This window comes from Pieris rapae, chromosome 2 (genome assembly GCF_905147795.1).
Source record: "Pieris rapae chromosome 2, ilPieRapa1.1, whole genome shotgun sequence".
NCBI classification, from domain to species: Eukaryota; Metazoa; Arthropoda; class Insecta; order Lepidoptera; family Pieridae; genus Pieris; species Pieris rapae.
This window is the reverse complement of record NC_059510.1, coordinates 11,243,153-11,266,657: the sequence shown is the minus strand read 5'-3', so window position 1 is coordinate 11,266,657 and position 23,505 is coordinate 11,243,153. Positions and strand designations below refer to the sequence as shown.

Here is a 23,505-nt window from a genome sequence, read left to right as displayed (position 1 = left end):
TAATACAAAGGGAGAAAAAAATTTAAACACCTATATTATATACTATGGGTATTATACTGCGATTGAGGTATTTCCGACATCGAATCGTTTTTCAAAGGCTGGCAATACGAGCCTTCTGGCATTGTGAGTGTCTATTAGCGGAAATAAACAATGAAAAAAAGTATAAAAAAGAAGTATACAATGTATAAATTTGGCCCGTTTGCCCATTAAAAATAATAATAGTAAAAATATGTTTATTATGGAAGATAAGATAGACAGGTATTACTCATCCCACGTCATTAAATTTAAACCTGTAGGCATACTCATCGGCAAAAAAGACATACATTAATTAATACAAAGTTAATTCAAAGACATACACACTGATAAATTAGTTAATATTTTGTCCTTATGAGAAGGCACATATTCACTTTCCATCGCTTTCGTTTACTTTTCTCTTGTAACTGTTTATATTGTCAAACAATTACTGTTTCTTCAAAGATAATTTAACTCATACATTTGACTCAAGTTAAGTGATCCTTTTCAATTTATAATTTACTAGCGACCCGCCCCGGCTTCGCACGGGTGCAAGGCTGATACTAAATACAATACAGAAAATCTGTGAACGTTGTATATAAAAATGTGGGTTATCCGTAAGAGATAGACATTTAAAACACATTAAAAACCTCAAAAATAACAGTACTTCTCCTCTATTTAATGGATGTTATTATACATATATCTCTTCCTCTTGAATCACTCTATCTATCTATATTTAAAAAAAACCGCATCAAAATCCGTTGCGTAGTTTCAAAGATTTAAGCATACAAAGGGACATAGGGACAGAGAAAGCGACTTTTTTTTATAATATATAGTGATGAAGACAATTTTCCGCAGCTCAGAAAGTTCGCAATAAGATTGATTTGTGCGTTTGGAATTAATTACAAATCCGAACAATTTTCTTTATTGATGAGAGTCAATCAACGCATAACTTGGAAAATTATTTACGTATTTGTATCAGTGGAAAGGATATAAATACCGATGGATTAGTTTCCCAAATTCCAGCTCAAATGTCTCATTGATTACGGTGTATTTAAACTTCGTAGTCTGTGACATTTTCAAATTTAACGATTTAACCATAGTGTACCATGTTTTTTTCGAGTATCTTCGTTTATAGTCTTGTATTTTCGTTTATCTTCGTTTATTTTCGTTTATTTTCGTTTACCTTCGTTTATTTTCGTGTATTTTCGTTTATCTTCGTTTATTTTCCAGTATCTTCGTTTATTTTCGTGTATTTTCGTTTATCTTCATTTATTTTCGAGTATCTTCGTTTATTTTCGTGTATATCGTGTATTTTCGTGTATTTTCGTGTATTTTCGTTTACCTTCGTTAATTTTCGTGCATTTTCGTTTATCTTCGTGAATTTTCGTTTATCTTCGTTTATTTTCGTTTATTTTCGTGCATTTTTGTTTACTTTCGTTTATTTTCGTGTATTTTCGTTTATCTTTATTTTTCGATTACTTTCGAGTATCTTTGTTTACCTTCGTTTATTTTCGTGTATTTTCGTTTACCTTCGTTTATTTTCGTGTATTTTCGTTTATCTTCGTTTATTTTCGTTTATTTTCGAGTATCTTCGTTTATCTTCTTGGTTAAGGATTAATGGTGTATTGGTTAAAATCGCTTCGAAAATTAGCCATTATTTGTCGTAAAAAGTAAATGACAGAAAAAGTTATTGTGGGTTATCGTTAAGAGATAGACATATACCATCACGGACTTTTCTGTAGACCTTTTCAATGTGTACAATACTTAGTACGTACATTATTTTGATAAAACTCGTAGGGTTCAGCCTGCGTTTGCAATGTAAGCGGAAAAAATGTAATTATTTACAACATCACATTAGAAACCTCAAAAATAACAGTACTTCTCCACTATTTAATGGATGTTATTATACATATAAACCTTGTTTTTGATCTTCCACTCTATCTATTAAAAAAAACCACATCAAAATCCGTTGCGTAGTTTCAAAGATTTATGCATACAAAGGGACATAGGGACAGAGAAAGCGACTTTGTTTTAGGTATACTATGTAGTGACTAAATAAATCAAGACATAGTGTGTCATTTTCAACTTATTTGTTATAATTAATAATTAAGCCACTTAAATTCCATACCATAAAAATACACATCCCAATATCCTCTATCTTAATCCACATTTGACCATCTGAGATAGACATCTCAACCCAAATATTGATAAAAGTGTGCCAACCAATCGATGGATTGTAATAGCCATCTGTCAATACAAGCTATCCGTGATAGGTCGGATCGGTGTATATAGACCTATGTATGAAAATGACAGTTCAAGTGTGCCAATATCCTATCTTAAGATTTCATCTTACACCAGTTTTTAAAATAATTAAAAATCAATTTGATATGTTCTTAACATAGACATGTACATTTTAATATTATTTGAACGGTTTTATTTTCTTTATTTGGTTTATATTAATTATCAAATATGAGTGTAAAGATTAAAAGGTTTGGTTATTGGGATGCAGATAGGAGATCGGTCGACTGCCACGGTCATTGCAAACAATCTGAGATTGTGGATTAGTTATTGGGTTCGGGTGTTAGTCTACGTTAGCTATTGTTATTTCTATTACTTCGTGTACTGCAGTCCCTTTTGGGCAATGGCCTCCCATTCACATTGCATTTGAAATATAAATATAGATTTAAAGTTGTTTGACAGCCCTAATAAAAATTAACTGCCACTAATAAAAGCTATTTTATATAAACTTTCGAGATTAATTTTAGTGTGTAAGCAAGATTAAAAATCTACCTATCGATATCATTTATAAGAGAACTATTAGCCGGAACATGTATTATTGCAAAAGCAAATAATAATGTTTCGTACATAAGTAAAATATATCACCTCATGAAACGAAAAGCTAAAATTGTCTTTCGTCGATTAGTCGTTGTTTAACGATATTGTCATTTAGTAAAATCAGTCAGTTAGATGTCAACTGTCATTACGAAATGACCTAACTCAAAAACTATATCTATATTTTCAGCGTTGTGCGTTAGTATCGCGTTCATCTCTTGCGTGCAAGTAGAGGACCCATGCAAGATCAAGTCCCGTGTAGCTGCAGACGACAAGTACTGTGACAAATACTGGGAGTGTGACGGTGGCCAGGCGGTGCAGTACGACTGCCCCAATGGCCTGGTCTTTGCGGGGAAACACAGAGGTGTGACTGAAGGATGTGACTACCCCTGGAGATCCAACTACTGCGAATATCCTAAGGTTCAAATAAGTAAGTAGACTTATTAATGTCCTTAAACTTAAACGCCTGACCGAATTTCAATGAAACTTTCTTGTATAAGATTGGGTGGCGCTCTAGTGTATGTCTAGTATGTTACTGAAAGAAAACAGGATTGATTATAAATTCGTATAATCTGAATTTATATTAGATTTGACATATAAAGCATAATTAAACAAAACTCAAACTCAAATCTTTATTGCATTCCTTATATAAATATTTTACACGTTATAATTTATTACACTAAGGACCTTGGTTAGGCACAGCAATGTTGTGGGAGGGCTCCACCATAGTTAATACATTTCTATTCTTACAAGATGCATTATTTATTTGCATTAACTTACATATGCCTTTGTACTATGATTTAAAAAGCGGAATCATATAGAACTAAACGTACGGGGATTTCCCTAGTAAAACGCATTATTATAATAACAGTTAAATTGTGAATGGTATCATCATTTTGCATTATCAATATAATGATGTTACTGAGAAACATGAGTAACAATAGATCAAAGTTATTAGTAGATATTTCAATTTAGTAACTCTAAAATTACTTATACACGTCAAAACTCACATAATTTTTTTTTGCGAATCTAGGACCTCATTCTCATCACTGATCTCTTATTGCGAGTCGAAGCAAATAAAAAAGCTATGGACGAAGAATTCTATAAAATACGGCGAAATAATGAACTTTGGCCGAAAATAAACTGTAATTAGTCCATGCGTTGTTCATTATCCTTTCTTTAAGGCTATGTTTGTACCAGCATCCTAAACAACGTTAATAAAAAATATGAGAAAAGCAATATAGCGAGTACTTTTAACAGAAACGTCAAGATATATTCATGGATTATCCACATAACTTGTCTATTAAAGTTTTCTGTACAAAAATCTTTTGTTTCCTACTTCTACTTTTTTTTCTTTTGTTTTACTGTTTTATTTAACTCTTCGATTATTAGTGGTGGTTTTGAATAGCTACAAATACATTATAGATCCACCGATCGGCGTGGAGCATTGTGATTGGCTGTATGGCATATTCGGGCATGAAACCTCCTGCACCAGATACTGGACTTGTTGGAACGGAACAGCGACGGAGCAACTCTGTATTGGTGGTCTCTTGTACAACGAGAACGCTCATTCCTGCGACTGGCCAGAGAATGTAGACGGATGTCAAAAACATCGTAAGTCAAACCATTTTTAACGTTATCACAGATAATGTTTGTTTATATTATAGTCATAGTCATAGTCATAATATCTTTATTCATTTAGGTAAACATGTACACTTATGAACGTCAAGGAAAACAAATTAAATTAATCGTAAATTTACATTTACCACCAGTTCGCAAGTCAAGGGCGTAGAGCGGGTAAGAAGAACTGGCTTTATGTTACTACTTTATTATGTTACTGTTCATATTAATCTATGATCGAATTATTAATAAACATTATTTGCCGACGATAATGTGTGTGATAAAGTGCTAAAGAGTGATAAGTAAAAAAATATAACACAAGAGAGTGTGTTTTTTTTTATAGAACAGGGGACAAACGGTCAGGAGGCTCATCTGATGTTAAGTGATACCGCCGCCCATGGACACTCTCAATGCCAGAGGTCTCGCGAGTGCGTTACCGGCATCTTAAGAATTGGTACGCTCTTTTCTTGAAAGACCATAAAAAAGTGTTCTCCCTTAATAGAGATACGAGTAGTGTTATTATGTAGTAAATTAGTTTAGCTTTAAATCACTTATTAGTATTAAGTTAGGCTTGATCGTAAAGATTAATGATTAAAAAAATACATTTATCCGTTTATTAACTTATTCAGTTGAATAAAGCTTGATACATAAAACTTACTATTAATTTCCGTCATTCAGGTGTAAAGAACGCGTTTCATTTCAGAGCTCTATTTCCGATCAATACGCGGTCATATTACTAGCTTTCGCATACATGAATATATACAATATAAACTAGGCAGCTGAAATAACGTGGGGGGAATTTTATATCTATGCATAAAAAGATTATAAAGAAATACACGCTTTGAGCGTCTGGAGGGGACAACTTCACCTGCTCACATAAACTGTAAAACACTTTAGTAAAGTTTAAAAGTAAGATTCAATGTCGAGACCGCTAGTGCGAAGATGCTACTTCCATGTCAAAAAGTATTGGAATTGATATACAATACTGGACTGGTCATAGTAATTCTTGTCGCTGCCAGAAATATTGACCATGCTAACACTTTTACGTGAATGGCCAATTTACATACGCTGCCCACTTTCCTGCTCACTTCCCATGCCGTAAATAATTCATATAGTAGGTATTTTGTATGATAATGTCAACGACAATCGTTTAAATATATTCCTTAACCCACTGGTTTTATGAATTAAAATAAGGTACAGCGTACGAAATAATTTCATTTGTTCATAAAGCCTCCAAGACGACATACATAATTGATGAATTATATTTTCCTTAAGGGTCATAATGAATACAAATTTAATATAACTTTCTTGATAAAATAAAGTTTCACGTTCCCCATTTTGTGATCGTCATTTCAGATTACGATTCTCTCAATTTATGTTCAAGTTGCATTATGTTTTTACCATATAATTATTATATCTTTACAGTTACTACTAAAACGATAGAACATTCTGAAACTAAAATACGTATTAAAAATATATACTAAAACTAAACTAAAAATATATATATAAAACAAGGTTGTGTTAGTTACACCACTTATTACTCAAGATCGGCTGGACCGATGTTAGTCATCGCTTTTTTCAGGATTCTTCGCAATTATTAAAATATTCTTCTTCTTATTGAAAAACAATAAATTATTTTTACTAATGCAAAAACCATGTTGTGACATCTGTTGACAAAACTACGCATCATTTTACATCGAATTCGTGTCAGTTCAAGAATTTCCGATCTTGATGTGAATGAGGAGATGCATAAGCAGGCTTTGATTTTAATCAAAGACATGTGTTTGATTTTAATCAAAGACATCATAAAATCAAAAAGTATATCAAAAAGTGCTTTCGCATGCAGTATCGCAATATTGGCGCTAGACAGAAGAGGCAATGATGTGTAAAACTGCCATTCTTCTTTCCAAGCAAGCTTTAAAACATATCTGTATTTGCAAAAAAGTTGTATTAATTAATGTTATTATCTTTATAAAATCCTAAAATAGGTTTGTCTAGAGTAACAAGGATATTATTAGACTGTAAGCCGGAACGAAGTTAGCCGGGTTAGCTAGAAACTAATAACATAACAAGCTGCTCTTGTGAACTGCTGTCGAAGAACGCGACATCGTTTTGCTTGCAAGAATATTTTCGTTAAACGCTCCATCAGATACATCATATATACTAATATTATATACAGGAAAGATTCTTATGTTGGTATGTTTGTAAGGAATTGGCTCAAAACGTACTGGATCGATTTTGAAAACTTTTTCACCATTTGAATCAAATAATTACAATATTGCTACCCAAGGTGTAAAAAAGCCTATAAATGTATTTTATGATATAGATGATAGTACAAAAAAATGTTCCACAATATTGAAGAACATATCAATATCTATATATATAAAATGTTTTAAAAACTTACTTCACTTCACCCGTGCGAAGCCGGGAAGCTTATTTCTTTCATTTTCACACACACCTTTGTGTAATTTCATCAAAAAACTAGTATGAAATGACTTAACTAAAAGCCAACGACCCATTTACAATAGTGCTCCATTATTGAAATGAAATTCGTAATGCGTATTGCTAATAATCATAAAATTTCACGAAATCCTTTCAAATTAAAGTGAGTAAACCTTTCGCATGTATAATGGTTATTCATTCGTCTTAATTAAGACGTAATTAAGTAAGTATAGAAATAAGGTTTCTCTTTCTTAATAAACTTTAACGCTAAAACGATAATATCATATACACATCCAAAATACCTTTTTTGAAGTTAAAGTCTGCATAAAGCCATTAGGAGTTCAGACAACATTCATTAGATTTTTTCGCGATTATAACGGAATAAATAATATAATGTAATGTAAGTGCCCATTTGATTATAGACATATATATAACTTTTATTACCAACGAAACACGCATACACAAAAAATAATTATCACGTTGGTCAAAATGACCATTGCTGCCTGAACAGCAGCTAATAGGCGCCGCAGTCGCTAATAAAAGAAAAATAATTCATTAATAATAATGATTAGTAGAAAAAATAATAATAAAGATTAGCAGTGTAAGTAAAGAAGTATTAGGCAAAAGTATAGTAAAAAAACTAAGAATAATAAATACAAAAATTAAGATTTGGCTTTTGTTAGTAACATTTATGCTTACAATAATTGTTTAGCAAAGATGTAACATATATTGTAGATATAGAATTATATATGAAGTGAACTTTAATAAATAAAAATTCCAAACAAAACAGCCAGTTACATTCAATAAATGAAAGAATGCTTTTAACTCCCTAGAGCTTAGTATTTACATACAAATGTTTTAGAAACGACATTCCTTACAGGGTTTGTGTGTATTTAAATTGAGTTTGCATTGGATAAAATAAATTTGATAGTTAATAAAATTGTGCAGACGTTTCACGTTCATTCACCTGCAAACACATACTAGTATCGTAACGCGGATTTATGCATTTTTATTTACGATTAAATATGTCTTTTGCGTATGTTTAAATTTCGTCAAGATAAATCTGTTAGATGCTGATGTTGAGAACCCTGACTTACTTGTACATATTTAAAAAAAATATGATTTAAAGTCTCGCAAGAATACCCCTCAGGTCAGTGTTTCCCAACGCCCACGGCGGCCTCTGTGGGGCGTGGGCAGTTTGATTGTTAAGGGCTATTCGAAAATTTATTATAATTATTTGGAATTACAATTAAATTTCACCGTTAACATTTTCTAGTAATTTCTTTCTAAAAAATAATATGATTTACGTTTCTTTAACGATGTATTTTTTTATTATTAGCGATATGTGTTGATTAGGGGGGGCATAAGAATTTTAGTATAGCTAAGATGGAGCAAGACACAAATAAGGTTAGGAAACACTGCCTTAGATGCATATTATATTTTATGGCTTTACATTTGGCATAAGCAAAAAATCACCGATTTCTTTGACTTTGTTTTGTGCGAATATTTATTTATTGTGTAGTTGATTTTTGCAATATTCTTTTTTGAATATTAGGTTCACTTTAGATCAATATCATCAGCGGTGTTAATGTAATCGTATAAAAATGAAATCAATTGAAAATAATGTTTATTGCTAACAATATTGTAGATATCGTTTTGATTTCTCTCGACAGTATTATTCAGGGATATGAAATACAAAACCAAAACATTTTTAGAAGACCTTTGTTTGCTTGTGACAACTTAAGGAGTTTTTAGAAATACATTTCGTAGAAATATAATCTGAAATAAATTAATGTTTTGCTTGGGTAAAGTAAAATACATATTTTTTGTTCGCATAGGTAACAAAATTAAATTACGACATGTACTGCCAGATTTCAAATCAAGAACGTATACTGGCGAGAAGAACCGGGAAGTCCATTGGATCCCAAGTTTTTTACAAAATTCTTACAAGCAACATCCATTCACTATGTACGTATGTGTAAATAATAATTTTAACATTTGATCTCTCTCATTCCAGCCCTCTGTAATGAAGATCCTAATGGCAACGTTCCTCTGGGCAAGTCCTGCAACAGGTACTGGCAGTGCCAGGGGGGATACCCTCGTCTGCAGAGGTGTCCTGCAATGTTGGTGTTCGGAATAGAATCATATTTAGTTGATAAAATAAATTGAGGGCCATGAGGGTGGTCCCAAAAATATTTTTAACTCGGCTGATCCGCGCATTCGCATTGTGAACGAGTCGTGGTTGAACATTCGTTGCGTACAGTTAGATGCAATTTTATAGTGTTTTTTTGTGCATCTCTTGTCAATAGTTACGTCCTCCATTTAGACTATTATAGTGAGTGTTTTTGTGCGTATTCGTGAACTATTATTGTAAGGCAAGGTACAGCATCAGTCCTAACATTTCTTGTTCCCAAAACTAACAATCTATCCATCCTTACGGCTGACGTGTTTTTTTTGTGCCTTTCGCCCTAACAAGGAGCAACCTTGAGGTATGTACTCAGGACTTATTTTAGTATAAGATTACGTATCGACGGCCACCGAACCGTTCTTTGTGATACATAATTTTTTGGTAGCAGAGCGTGGTTTCATTTTAGTTAATGATTTTTCGGTATATAAGTCCTGGGTTCATAACTTATTAATGCATATATCTTGTTATGTTTGTAGGGATTATAGTGTTTTGATAGTGTTATAAATCGTTTTTTGTAGTAAGTTATTAGCCGCTTATTATAATTTGCTTTTTATTTGATTTTTGTGCTATTGTTTGTTCTTTTATACTTTTATATAATGGCGGTTTCGCACAAGGCACAAATAGCTGGTGTATTGCGGTGGCTAGGATCGGCCGTTTTAAATATTTCGCGAAAAGATCGCGTACAGGCCCTTCTATCAAGAAGTGACGCGTTAGAGGATAGGATGAAAGATTTATATAAATCGTATCAGGCATTGCTTGCATTGGGTTTGGAACCGGAGGTGATGGACAAGGTTTGTGGAGACATGGATCAGGCTGAGGATTTGGCTGATCAAATCAGGGAAGCCGTTGGTATTATTAAATTAAATTCGGCTACTCAGTCAAATAACCTTCAATCGAAGGATAGTTTAACTTCAAGTGGTATTATAGGTAGGTTACCCAAATTAGATTTGCCCCATTTTAGTGGCGACTTAAGCCAATGGGTGGCGTTTATACATTTATTCGATAGTTTAGTGCACTCAAGGGGTGATTTAACATCTGCGCAAAAGTTGGCATATTTGTTGGCTAGTCTCACCGGGGAGGCTAAAGGGTTAGTCCAACATTTAGCAATTGTGGACAACAATTATGATATAGCCAGAGATTTACTAATGAGGCGGTATCAAAATATACGTAGGCTAGCGGATAGCCACGTAAATGTCATTTTAAATTTACATAGTAATGTGCAGAGCCACAACTTAAGAATTCAAGTTTTAAATCCTTTATTAGTGGCAATTAATGGCTTAAGGGGTTTAAATTTGCCTGTAGATAGTTGGTCTTTTATTTTGTTGCATATTACATTACAAAAACTAAATTTAGATATGCGCACCCGATTTGAACAGGCGTATGGTGGAGATTCAACCACTCATCTTCCCACGTTTGATGAATTGATCTTGTTTTTAGAGGATGAGTGTCGCAGACAGGATAATGTTCCAGCGCCGTCCACGACGCCGGCCCCAATTTCTAGTAGGCCGCGACAACAGCATATGCGCTTAATGCGACGCCCTGACCAGCGAGTTTATAACGTGGCAACTCAACATCCAGGCAAATGTTGTGTTTATTGTCGAGTCCCTGATCACACCGTAGTGTCATGTCAAAAGTTTTTAGCATTACGTTTTCAAGCACGGCGAAATATTGCCCGACAGCGGAAGTGGTGTTATGGTTGTTTAGGTAAACACCTGGCATCACAATGCCAAGTGTCACGACCATGCAAACAATGTAATGGTAATCATCACATTATACTTTGTGGTAATATGAATGGTTCACCCCAATCAGCTGCACCGGCACGGGAGTTTGTTGAAGATATGCAAAATACAGGTGATCAGTGGAATGGTGGTGTGAAGGTTAGACACTGTAGTTTTGGTCATGCTTCCAGGCACCGTACAGGATCAGGTTATTATGATTATCATCGGAGGCAGCCACCACCCTGCAGGGGCGGGGGAAACTTAAGGTCTCATAACAGGACTCGTGTCACCTCTGATCAGCAACAACTTCCTAAGAGCAAAGATAATTATGACTCTTGTGCATCACCTGTTATTAAACAGCAACGTCGTAATTTTGTTAGGCCTTTGCCCTTTTCTGAGTGGCCTCGTTTAGGCCAGCGGGTCCCTGAACCAGAAGGATATTGACTAGGTCACGTCCCTACTAGAACTCCTACATCTCCTATTACTGTTTTGTTACCCACCGCACAGATTTGTGTTGGTTCTCCATCAGGTGAGCAGGTAACCACGCGTGCGATTTTGGATTCTGGAGCACAGGGAAGTTTGGTGTCAATGGATTTGGTGGATAGGTTACAGTTGCGTATTTTCCCTGCTAGCGGGAGTATATTTGGTGTAGGTGGCTCTAAGGTTGCTGGTTTGCGGGGACAAGTTACACTTACTTTTTCTCCTGTTCAATGCTCTCAGCCACAGATTACAATTTCTGCCATAATTTTAGATAATGTTATGGGCAGACACCCACTTGTTAAATTACCATCGGAGATATTAGATTTTACACGTAGTCTAAACTTAGCGGATTGTACATTTCATATTCCAGGTCAAATCGATTTGCTACTCGGAGCAGAAGTTTTGGGAATGCTGCGGCTAAGTAAAAGCACACTTTTACAACCAGCGGGTTTAGTAGCAGTCACAACTGATTTTGGTGATGTCATTATGGGTCCTGTGTTTCCAATAGAATCTCTTAGCGTTGAAGATGGTAACTTGTGTGTGGGACTCTCACTTGCTGAAGCCATTCAACGGTTTTGGGAAGTCGAAGAGCCTCCCACAGCGGCTCGTGAAAATCCGGAGCACCAAGAATGTGAATTGTTTTTTCAGAATAACACTTTTTTTTTTTTTTTTTTTTTTTTTTTTTTTTTTTTTTTATGAGGTGGAAATGCACTTCTGCAGGCCCGCATCAAGAAACGAACTTAACGCGGGGACTGTGGGGCTGGATCTACACTCAAAACCCTCTGCTATTCAGAGGGGTAGCGAGACCCTACCCACTAAAACCACCTCAGCCCATCACACGCCCTTAAGATGGGCCCTCGGGGTTCGCTAGGCATTCTACCCAAGGGACCCGGGCTTATATCCGACATAGAGAGCTAATCATGACCTGCGGTTCCGGGCTACTCGAGGTCGAGCCCCCAACCTTGAACTACCGGTCCTTCTACAGGCATCCCCAGACCTCTCCCTCAGTCGCTCAGCTGCCTCCTTCTGCAGCATTACATGCTCACAGAAGGAGACCATTGCACTCCAAGCCTCCTCGCTCCCTAGCATTGCTATTATAATACCCGGTAAAGTGAGGTCCGCCCCTATAACCGATACCAGGTCATGACGCTCCCTTGTCCAGGTGACACACTCAGCCACAGTATGCTCCGCCGTGTCATTTGGAGCGCCGCAGTGGTGGCACAACGGATGTATCTCCCTTCTAGGCACCTTATGAAGATACCGACCAAAGCATCCATGCCCAGACAATATCTGCGATAGCCGAAACGTCACAGCACCCCAGTTTCTATTCACCCAGTCTTTTAGGACTGGGCGGATTGCCCCTACCGTCAATGCACCAGCGCGGGGCGTAGCAAGATCGTCAGACCACCTTTTAAAAAGAATGTCTCTGGCATGACGCCTCACATGCCCCGCTATTTCCCCCCATGTGACGTTCCCGCTATCCATTACCTCGGCCTTCGCGCGGTATGAGGCAGCAATCACTTCTACCTCCCGCTCCCAAGGAGGAGTACCAGCTAACACACAGGCCGCCTCAAACGATACTGTACGGTAGCAGCGAGCTGCCCGAGCCGCGATCACTCGCTGCGGCCTCCGTATAAGCATACGGTTCGTCCGCCTGCTCAGCGCGTCGTCCCAAATGGGGGCCCCGTACAGGGCCATACTGCGAATGATTCCGCAGTACAGCCGGCGCACGCTTTGGCATGGGCCTCCAAGGTTAGGCAAGAGCGTGCCAAGTGCTCCTGCCGCCCTCACAAGTCTCCCCTCGAGAGATTTAAAATGGGGCTCGAAATTCCAGCGACCATCTAAAACAAGACCAAGATATTTCATGGAGGGGGCCACCGGAATCCTAAGGCCTTCAATCACCAATGCCGCCCCCGAAGGAGGACCCATCTTTGGGCCATGAAATAGCAGGGCTTCCGTTTTGTCAAGGGACACCTTGAGACCCAGGGCCTGGATCCGCCTAACAACAAGCCTTGTACCGGCCATCGCAAGCTGAGCCACCTCCCCAAATGACCCTCCGCTCGCTACGACTAGAGTGTCGTCTGCATAGCAGAAGAGGCGCATCCCAGGAAGCAGTGCACCTCGCAGCACCCAATCATAGCTAATATTCCACAGAAACGGTCCAAGAACTGATCCCTGTGGAACTCCGCACATCACCGGATAGCGAACGATTTCTCCCTGTCCGTTCACAATAGCGACCTGTCGTCCTTCCAGATAGCTCCCTACTATTCGGCGCAAGTACAGGGGAACCTCGAAAAATTTAAGGGCCTCTCTGATCACGCCAAATGGAAGGCTATTAAGGGCATTGGCAATGTCGAGAGACACTGCTAACGCCCTCCCACCCCGCTCGACTACACTCTTGGTGTGCTGTTTTAGGTCCGTGAGAGCATCGATTGTAGAGCGACCAGCCCGGAAGCCATATTGGGCTTCGTCCAGGTCCGGCCCGACGATCGAGAGGTGACGGCCCAAACGAGAGGCAATAATCCATTCCAACGCCTTACCAGCTTCGTCTAAGAGAATTATGGGCCGGTAAGCTCCAGGGCTGTTCGGCGCACGACCTTCCTTTCGGATGAGACACAATTGGCCCTCCTTCCATGCTATCGGGAACCGTCCACTACGTAGACATAAGTTAAACAGACCCCGAATGGTTTCCCCCATGTGGGGAAAAGTTACCGCTAAGACCCTAGCATGCAAGCCATCTGGACCTGGTGCCTTCTTTCTGCTCTTCAGGCGACAAAGTATGGACTCTATTTCTGGGTCAGTCACCTCAGGAGCTTGCTCTCTATCGACGTCCCCCACCACCACCGAGGTCACCATTCTTGGAAGGACGATGTTCGGAGGCAAAGGGAAAAGCCCCGAGATCACATTATCAAGCAAGGTGGGCTCAAGAGTCTCTGTTAGTGGAGCCCCTGCGCCCTTCAGCCTTTTCCGAGCTGCTCGGTAAGGGCGCCCCCAGGGATCACTGTCTAACTCCTTTAAGAACATTTTATGTGCCTCGTTCTTGGCGTCTAAGATGGCCACCTGAAGAACCTTCTTGTGTCTACAGTAGGCCAACCGCAATCCCTCTCTGACCTGCGGATCATCACTTCTTCGTCGGCAACTCCTAAGATAAGTCCTCCTAGCACTACTACATACCCTGCGAAGCTCTTCGATTTCCCGAGTCCACCAGTAGACTGCCTTCCGCAGAGGTGGCGGTCTCCACTTAGGCATGGAGGCGTTGCACACCTCAGTCATGTTCCGTTGGAGTCTGCGGACGCCTTCTTCTACGCATTCAACCGGGGTTGAATCCGCACACCACGCCTGAACAATGGCAACCTCTTCCGCTCGCTCCCGGTTAAGTCGACCAACAGTCCAACGCGGAAAAGTCCGACGACTGGTCCGCGACCTCAGAGGTGGTCCTAAAGAAGCATTTACGACAAACCTAATGTAACGGTGATCTGAAAACGTCTCCAAATCCCTCATTACCTCCCATCCAGACAATCTCCAGGCGAAGTTTGAGGAAGCAAGCGTGACATCTACCCGTGACACTCCCTGTGGTCGTACACATGTAGGCTCCGTCCCCCTATTTATAAATATAAGCCCTATCTCCGCCGCCCACTCCTCCAGAAGCGGCCCCCTTGGGTTTACAGAAGTGTCACCCCAGGCGGTGGACCTAGCATTTAAATCTCCCATCAGGATAACTGGCCTGGGCAAGGCCCGCTGGATCGCACGACCCAAGTCACCAATAAAGCTTTCGAAATCTCTAAGCGGCTTGTTAGGGGAGAAATAAGTGCCTATTACCGAACAAAGCCCCCAGTCAACCATGACAAACCCAGGCCCCCTTTCTCTAAGGGTAATAGCCATATCCATCGGACTTACGATAACAGCCACCACCCCCAAAGTGTCTCCCATCCAGTGGCTCCGCTGAGCCACGTAGTATGGTTCAGAAACAACCGCAACTTTCGCCCCCAGCTCCGCCATGGACTGCAAGAACAAGTCTTGCGCCGCAGCGCAATGGTTTAGGTTCCCTTGTAGAAAGCTGGTGCAATTTCTATCCATATTAATCAGACATTGCACCAGACTCCCCAGGGATGAACACCTCCGGCGAAGAATGCTCCGCAGCCACAATAAAACCCCCTTTGCTAATCGGTGGAGGCTTGCAAGCCCGTCCACCCATTTTATGCCCCGCTGGTACTCCAGCCGAAGCACAGACCACGCAATGTGCCTGCAAACCGCAATCACCAGCCTTATGTCCAACCTTCCCGCACCTATAACAGGCCATTCCTAAATCCACTTCTGATGTACACACTTCTCTTGTATGCCCCAGTCGCATGCATTTAAAACATCTTAGAGGTCGTTCTTCGCGTATCTCTACTCTGGCCGAGCTCCACCCAATAAGAAGCCTCCCTTCGGCTACCTTCTTGGCAGCAGAGATGGGACATAAGATAAATATGTCCCCCATACCATTGTCACGCCTAAGAATTTGCCCGGGCTTTATTTGGTGAGCAGAGCAACCACCCTTAGCTGCCACGGCTGCCACCACCTCCTCAACGGTAATGCTGTCGTCGAGGTCTCGGATGTAAAGATCCGCACATTTGACGGGTCTCTCCACCCGAGCCACGTCCGCCAGCACCTCCCGAAGGCTCGCCGCGAGGCGGTCGGCCTTTTCCCCCCTCTGGGAACCCGGGATTTCTAGCATCCGCGCCCCTGTAGCAGTTGTACGCACGCTCACCCTTTCAATGCCCAAACCTGTCAGGCTGATGTCCTGCTTGGCTCTGGACAGAAGGGCGGCGTACGTGTGGCCCCTTTCTGCCGCCTCCTTCCGCAACGTTAGAACAACAGCAGCAGTAGTAGGCTCCACGAGCGTCCGCGTAGTATTGCGCTCAGCCTGCCCATACTTTACACCCCCAAGACCATTTTGCCTCAGACCAGGTTTTGCTTGGGATAGTCCTCCAACTGGCAGCCTCAATGGTTCAGGAGGCACGGCCTTCACCAGGGGCGTTGCAGAGGATGCCACACCAGATGTCCCGCAAGTGTGTTTAGATGTGGAAACCGCCTTTGATTTCTTTCCCTTTTTCCCCGTCACCGTCGACCAATTCTCAGTCACCTCCATGACAACATTGCCTACCTCAGATGTCTCCCGCCGCGCAGCAAGCCCCTCGACTCCACCAAAAGAACCCACATCTACTACCCGCGAAGCCGCCAGTGGAGGACGAATGGTCGGCCTCGGGAGGAGGCGATCTCCAATTCCAGCTAGCTTAGCATCCATCATGCCTCCCACCGCCCGCATCATGTCCGCCAACAACTCCCCTTTAACTTCCGATACAAACCCCGCCATAATTTCGCGGAGTCCATTCACCGATAGACCCGCTAATTCGTCCGAATGCTTGTTTCCTCTCGACATCTCCATTCTTAAAGCGACCATTTGCTTTTCCTGTTCTACAGAACGGGCTGTACGCTCGGTAAAGTCCCGTCTAAGGGCACAAATTTCCGACTCAAGGTCAGACACTCGGGCCCTCAGCCGGTTATTATCTCTTTCGAGACGCCTCCCCTCATCACCCTCCAAGCACCGTTCTGCAAGGTTTTCCACAATCTCGCCCAGGTCTTTTGCTGCGACCTTGAGGTCACGGACAAAGTCCCCTTTTAGGTTCTTCGACTTCGCCGCAATCTCCACAATACGACGAACCTGGGCCACCATCCGTTCCCTCAGTTCAGGCACCTCTTTAAAAATCACGTCATTAATGTCACTAGACATTAATGACGTGGTTCCCGTCCTCTCAGCCTCTAAGGCAGCGCCTGAGGCGCCCTCAGAAACATCCGCCTCTTCCTTGCGCCTAGCCTCCCTACGATCACTCCGCAATTGGCGTTCCAAAGCTGAACGAGCCACTTGCTCCACCATCTCCCGCTCAGCCTCCTCGAGACCAACTGCATGTTTCACAGCCTTCTTCTTACTCGCCTTCACCACAACAGAGGGGGGCGACAGGTCACGTATAAATTCCCGCCTCCGGGATCCAGAGCGAGACCTACTCCTTCTGTCACTCTCGGCCATCTTGCCGACAAAAATTGGTCCAGGCCCCTTATGGAGACCTGGCCTTGCCCGTCCAGTAATGTGTCTTTCACTATCACACCAAAATTAGTGTAAGACCCATTACCAAGAGAAAGAAAGAAGAAAAAGCTTACTATCTAAACAATATAAATACTATAAACTTAAATTCTAAAATCTTAATCTATACACACTTAGAATTCATACGCTTAAACTGAAATCACCGCCGCTAGTCGAGATGACGTAATCACACACAAATGGGGTACCGCCAATTCCTCCCAGCCGCAACTGACACACACAATGGGTCTCTATCCCTTATACAAATATATATACACACACAGCTTATTACGCCACGCCCTTGGATGACGCAATACGCGCAGATGGCGTAATTCACCCCCGGTTCCACCAGGCCGCCAACGACTAATCCAATGACCAATCGCTTCAACAGTAGTGGTTATTTCTTAATAAGGACCAATACTCGCACACAGTGGGTCACTGTCCCTTACACAAAGTGTAGATACCACACAACTTATTATAAATCTTCGCGCTTCAAGACACTATCGTCACGCGCAGACACAGATATAATATTTATTGTGTCCAGCTCCATCCAGACACCAAGGTCTTAATAAATTCCTTGCAATGATTTAATCTGGACCATACAGACACATAGAATGGTCACTCCAGCACGTAAATAACACATAAAACACATCACGCGCTTACGCATTCACAAATAACTAAGCGCATGCAGAGCGCGTACCACACGTGCATTCTGTAGGCGCGTTGGACGCGACTCTTCAGAATAACACTGGTCGTCTCCGCTCGGGTAGGTTTGTCACGAGGTTACCTTTTTTACCATCCCGACCACCTTTGGGTCACTCCAGGTCTTTAGCTGAGAAAAGGTTAACATCCATGGAGAGACGAATGAAAAGAGATTCTACTTTTCGTGCTAAGTATATAGAGTTTATGGACGAGTACTTTAAGCTCGGACATATGTCAGTTTCTGATTATGATTGGCGCACACAGGAGCACTACTTCATTCCACATCATGCTGTGTTTAAAGGTGGTAAAATAAGAGTGGTTTTTGATGGCTCAGCGCCTACTTCCAATGGAGTTTCTTTAAATCAATGTTTGCATTCGGGCCCAAAGTTACATCGTGACATTGGTGATATTTTAACAAATTTTAGAAGACATCAGATTGTATTTGTTGCAGATATTAAAATGATGTTTAGGCAAACTGTAATTCATACTGATGACCGTTGCTATCAACTTATCTTGTGGCGTGAGAAGGAATCCGATCCAGTTACAGTATTTGAATTAAATACCAATACATACGGACTCAGATCAAGTCCTTATATTGCTATTCGTACATTGTTAGAATTGGCTGAGCGAGAACGTTTGCAATTTCCAAGAGCAGCTGATGTTTTGAATAGTGATGTTTTCGTTGATGACATTTGCACTGGAGCTGCAAATGAGAAAGAAGCCTTGATACTACGCGATGAGCTAATTGGGATTCTTAAGGCTGGTGGATATGAGTTAAGGAAATGGGTGTCTAACTCACAAGCTGTTCTTGCTGGTTTACCCGAGGATCATCAACAACATCCTTATATTTTTCAGAACGTGGACAACCCTGACGCTGTTGCAGTATTAGGTATTCAGTATCAACCGTTAGGTGATATATTTACCTTTCGAGTGCAAGACATAGATGTAATTAAATCTTGGACAAAGCGTGTAGTACTTTCAACTGTAGCCAGGATATACGATCCTAATGGATGGTTAGCTCCAGTTGTTTTTTGGGCAAAATGTTTTATACAAAAGCTTTGGTTACAAGGATTAACATGGGATGCCCCTTTAGTTGGTGAATTGTTAAGTGTTTGGGTTAGGTTTGTTTCGTCGCTTCCTGAAATTCAATTGATTAAAATTGATAGGTCTTTATTGCCACCAGGGAAATGCATAGTGGATATTCATGGTTTTTGTGATGCATCGGAAAGTGGTTATGCTGCTGCAGTTTATATTCGTTCTGTCAATCAATCTGGTGTTGTAACGGTTAAACTAGTTATGGCAAAGAGTAAGGTTGCACCGGTAAGAACACGCTTAACAATTCCTAAATTAGAGTTATCAGGTGCTGTTCTATTGACACGTTTGATAAACCATGTTAAATCCATTTTTGGCCAAAAAATGAATATTCAGAAGTGTTTTGCTTGGACTGATAGTCAGATAGTTCTTGCATGGCTGCAAGCGTCAGTTCATGTTTTGGAAGTATTTGTGGCCAATAGGGTTTGTCAAATTCAGCAATCTGTCGTGACCTTGGATTGGAGGCATGTACCGGGAGAACTTAATCCGGCAGACTGTGCATCTCGAGGTTGTGAGGCTCCAGTAATATTAGACCATCCCTTATGGTGGGCTCCAGGTTGGCTGTACCAACCCGAAAATTGTTGGCCTCGCACTAAAACGGAACTTGTTGAGCCCCTTCCGGGTTTAAGAGTTATTTCTCTTGTCGTTCAGGAATCGATAGAAAACTTAGACCCGTTACTCGCAAGGTTTAGTTCATTAGACAAATTGATTGGAGTGACCGCCTGGATTAGGAGGTTTATTTATAATTCAAGGAATCCAACAATTAAGAATATGTCAAATGTATTATCACCAGATGAAAGAAATGAATCCTTATTATTCTGGGTTCGTTATATCCAAGCTAAGCATTTTGAAACAGTCTTTGCTACTCTAAAAGGACAAGGTAAATTAAAGGGATCTGTTGCTCGGCTGAATCCATTTATTGATGATAAGGGTTTGTTACGCGTAGGTGGGAGATTACGCCATTCAGAACTACCTTATAATCATAAACATCCGCTTCTCCTTCCTAATCGAACTCCATTGGGAGATTCGATAATTACTGACAGACACGAAAAGAATGCACATGTTGGCTTAAATACACTTTTGGCTATTATTCATCAACAATTTTGGATTTTGTCAGCCAGGAGGGCTATTCGAAATGTTATTTTTAAGTGTATTCCTTGTTATCGACTTAAAGCATCCTTGACTCAACCACAAATGGGAGATTTGCCTCCAGATCGCATTACTGCTGCTAGACCCTTCTCTGGTGTAGGCACCGATTTTGCTGGGCCATTTTCCATCAAGGTTTCATCATTGCGAAACGCCAAGATCGTAAAAGGGTACCTCTGTGTCTTTGTCTGTCTTGTTACAAAATCCGTACACCTGGAGGTGGTGTCATCACTTAGTACTGAAGCTTTTATCGCTTGTTTGTCTCGTTTTGTTAGTCGTCGAGGATTACCAAACTTGATTCGCTCCGACTGTGGGACAAATTTTAAGGGCAGTGAACGTTACCTCGGAGAAGTTTATAAGTTTTTGACTGAAAACCAACTGCCTATCGAAAATTCACTTTCTCGTCGTGGAATTAAATGGAAATTTAGTCCGGCTGGATATCCATCTTGGGGTGGAATATTTGAGGCTGTAGTGAAGGTGGCCAAAACACATATACGACGAATTATAGGAGAATCAGTTCTTACATATGAAGAACTAGCCACAGTCTTTTGTAACATTGAATCTGTTTTGAACTCACGACCACTTTGTCCTATATCTTCGGACCCAAATGATCTAGAAGCTTTAACTCCTGGACATTTTTTGATTGGGGCTCCTCTCAATGCGTTACCTGAATATCCATTTGTAGACACACCAATAAATCGGCTCTCACGTTTCCAACTGCTACAACAATTATCTCAGAGTTTTTGGAAACGTTTTAATATAGAATATCTCCATTTATTGCAGCAACGAGTTCGTTGGATAGATAAAACAGATCCGCCTAAGGTTGGGGACTTGGTTCTTATCAAAGAACCAAATATGCCACCATTATCTTGGAGACGCGGTCGCATTATTAAACTATTCCCGGGTGCAGATGGTACCCCACGAGTCGCCGAGGTCCGCGTTGGGGAATCGGTTTTAAAAAGAGCCGTGGCCTGCTTGTCACGTCTTCCAGTGGCATAACCTTTGCTACCAGCCTCCGGTTTTAGACTCAGTCATGTTAAGCCTGACTGGGACGGGGGACTGTTCGGAATAGAATCATATTTAGTTGATAAAATAAATTGAGGGCCATGAGGGTGGTCCCAAAAATATTTTTAACTCGGCTGATCCGCGCATTCGCATTGTGAACGAGTCGTGGTTGAACATTCGTTGCGTACAGTTAGATGCAATTTTATAGTGTTTTTTTGTGCATCTCTTGTCAATAGTTACGTCCTCCATTTAGACTATTATAGTGAGTGTTTTTGTGCGTATTCGTGAACTATTATTGTAAGGCAAGGTACAGCATCAGTCCTAACATTTCTTGTTCCCAAAACTAACAATCTATCCATCCTTACGGCTGACGTGTTTTTTTTGTGCCTTTCGCCCTAACAAGGAGCAACCTTGAGGTATGTACTCAGGACTTATTTTAGTATAAGATTACGTATCGACGGCCACCGAACCGTTCTTTGTGATACAGTTGGTCTTCGATAGACGCTCGTTGAGATGCGTGGTGCCTCCCACAGAGGAGTGTGACGTACCCACTACCACTCCACCTGCACCAGAAGAGGTCCAGGAGGAGAGACAGGTTAGTTTCCGTGATATTTTAAACACTATTCAACTATAGTTTATCTTAGTACATCTTAGCTGGTTTTATATGTTTAATCAGTACCTAAATTCATAGGTATATCTACATTATCCGTTCCATCATACATACAAAGCGCAAGTTATCTTTTCTAAAATATATGACAATTATACCTAATAATTGTCATATATATATACATTTATACTATAATGATACAAAAAATAAAAATACATAATTGGTAAGTGTAAAGATATCGAATGATAGGTGCCTGAACCTAGGTTGGTTCTTGCAGACGGAATTTGGAAAATTCCGCTATTCTTTAAAGCTGGAGATCGAATAAGTGACAACAATGTTAATATTCTATAAGACATTACTGTATTTGACATTTAACAATTTGTAAAAGAACCTAAGTGAAGTCATTTTAAATTTCCTAAGTCGCGACGTATTACGTAAAAACAAGGTTTGAAGTTGGCCTCAAGCATCTATTTCTCAGTTTCAAAAGTCAAGATAATACATATATTACGAGGCAAAATCAATATCAGCGTCCTGTCCATTATAGGAATTAGGGCGCATCAAGGCTACAAGTAAAAGGCTTCCATGCGATCGATAGACTACAAAGTCTTCAAGAGCCTTTCATTGTCAAGGAGATGATCGGGGAAGATTAAGTCTTTAAAGATTAAAGTGTTATATAGTAATTGTAACGGCCGCTGGCAAAGCTTTTTGATAAATAAATATTATATCTTTTTCTAACTTTGTAACATTTACTTGTATACTTATTTTTATTTAAAATAATTTTAGCTATTGCATGTATATTATTTGTGTAATATTTTTTTTGTCTAGAGATCGTATATATTATTGACACAAAAAGCAGAAATAAAGGCACTAAAAATTCCGTAAATTTTAATACAAGTTTTAACTGCCTTTTCAGCAAGTGCCCCACAAGTCCCACAGACCGAGTCAAGAGTACCAAGATCCCCAAGGGCATCCTCGACCTCGGAACTAGGATAGACATTGCTAAGTTGAATACGTAAAACCCCATATTGTATAAACTCACTCACGCGCAGTTGAAATACTCACCGTCGTTACATCAACTCGTCAATTGTCAAGTCACATGTCACTAAAAACAGGTTGGTAACCAACGTCTCAGAAAAAATATTGTGAAGTTTCAAAAGTATATTTCATTTATTCATTTATGTTTCGTGACTTCTCTTGTGTTAACAGAAAGCTTAGAATTCAAAAAAGCATATTTTAAAAAAATGAACTTCATGAATGATAATAATATTTGCTTTATATTGGTTGCTTTTAATAAGTTTACCAAAGTTTCGTCTTTAGCTGTCGGGCATTCGATTTCGTAGTAACACTTTATAATGTAAATGTAAGTGATTGACCGTTATTACACATTTTAACTCATTAAAAGAGGCAATTAATTAGTTCCATTAGATTTAAGGTTTAATTTGTCTGATACTTCAAAGAAATACTCAATGTTCTCCAGTGTATGTAGATTAATAAGTTAAAATAGTTTTAAGGAAATAAAATATTTTAAATAAATATTTTT

General features: G+C 40.0%; 1 protein-coding gene across 1 annotated transcript; it reads left to right on the top strand.

The window, feature by feature from the left end:
* Nucleotides 1-3,033: 3,033 nt before the first annotated feature.
* On the top strand, nt 3,034-23,210 carry LOC123689981 (protein obstructor-E-like; the record flags this gene model as incomplete). The annotated part of the gene is made up of 5 exons (XM_045632256.1): nt 3,034-3,277; nt 4,273-4,461; nt 8,927-9,036; nt 21,849-21,953; nt 22,879-23,210. Coding segments are annotated over 5 exons (723 nt in total), but the record flags the coding sequence as incomplete, so codon positions are not given.
* Nucleotides 23,211-23,505: the final 295 nt, after the last annotated feature.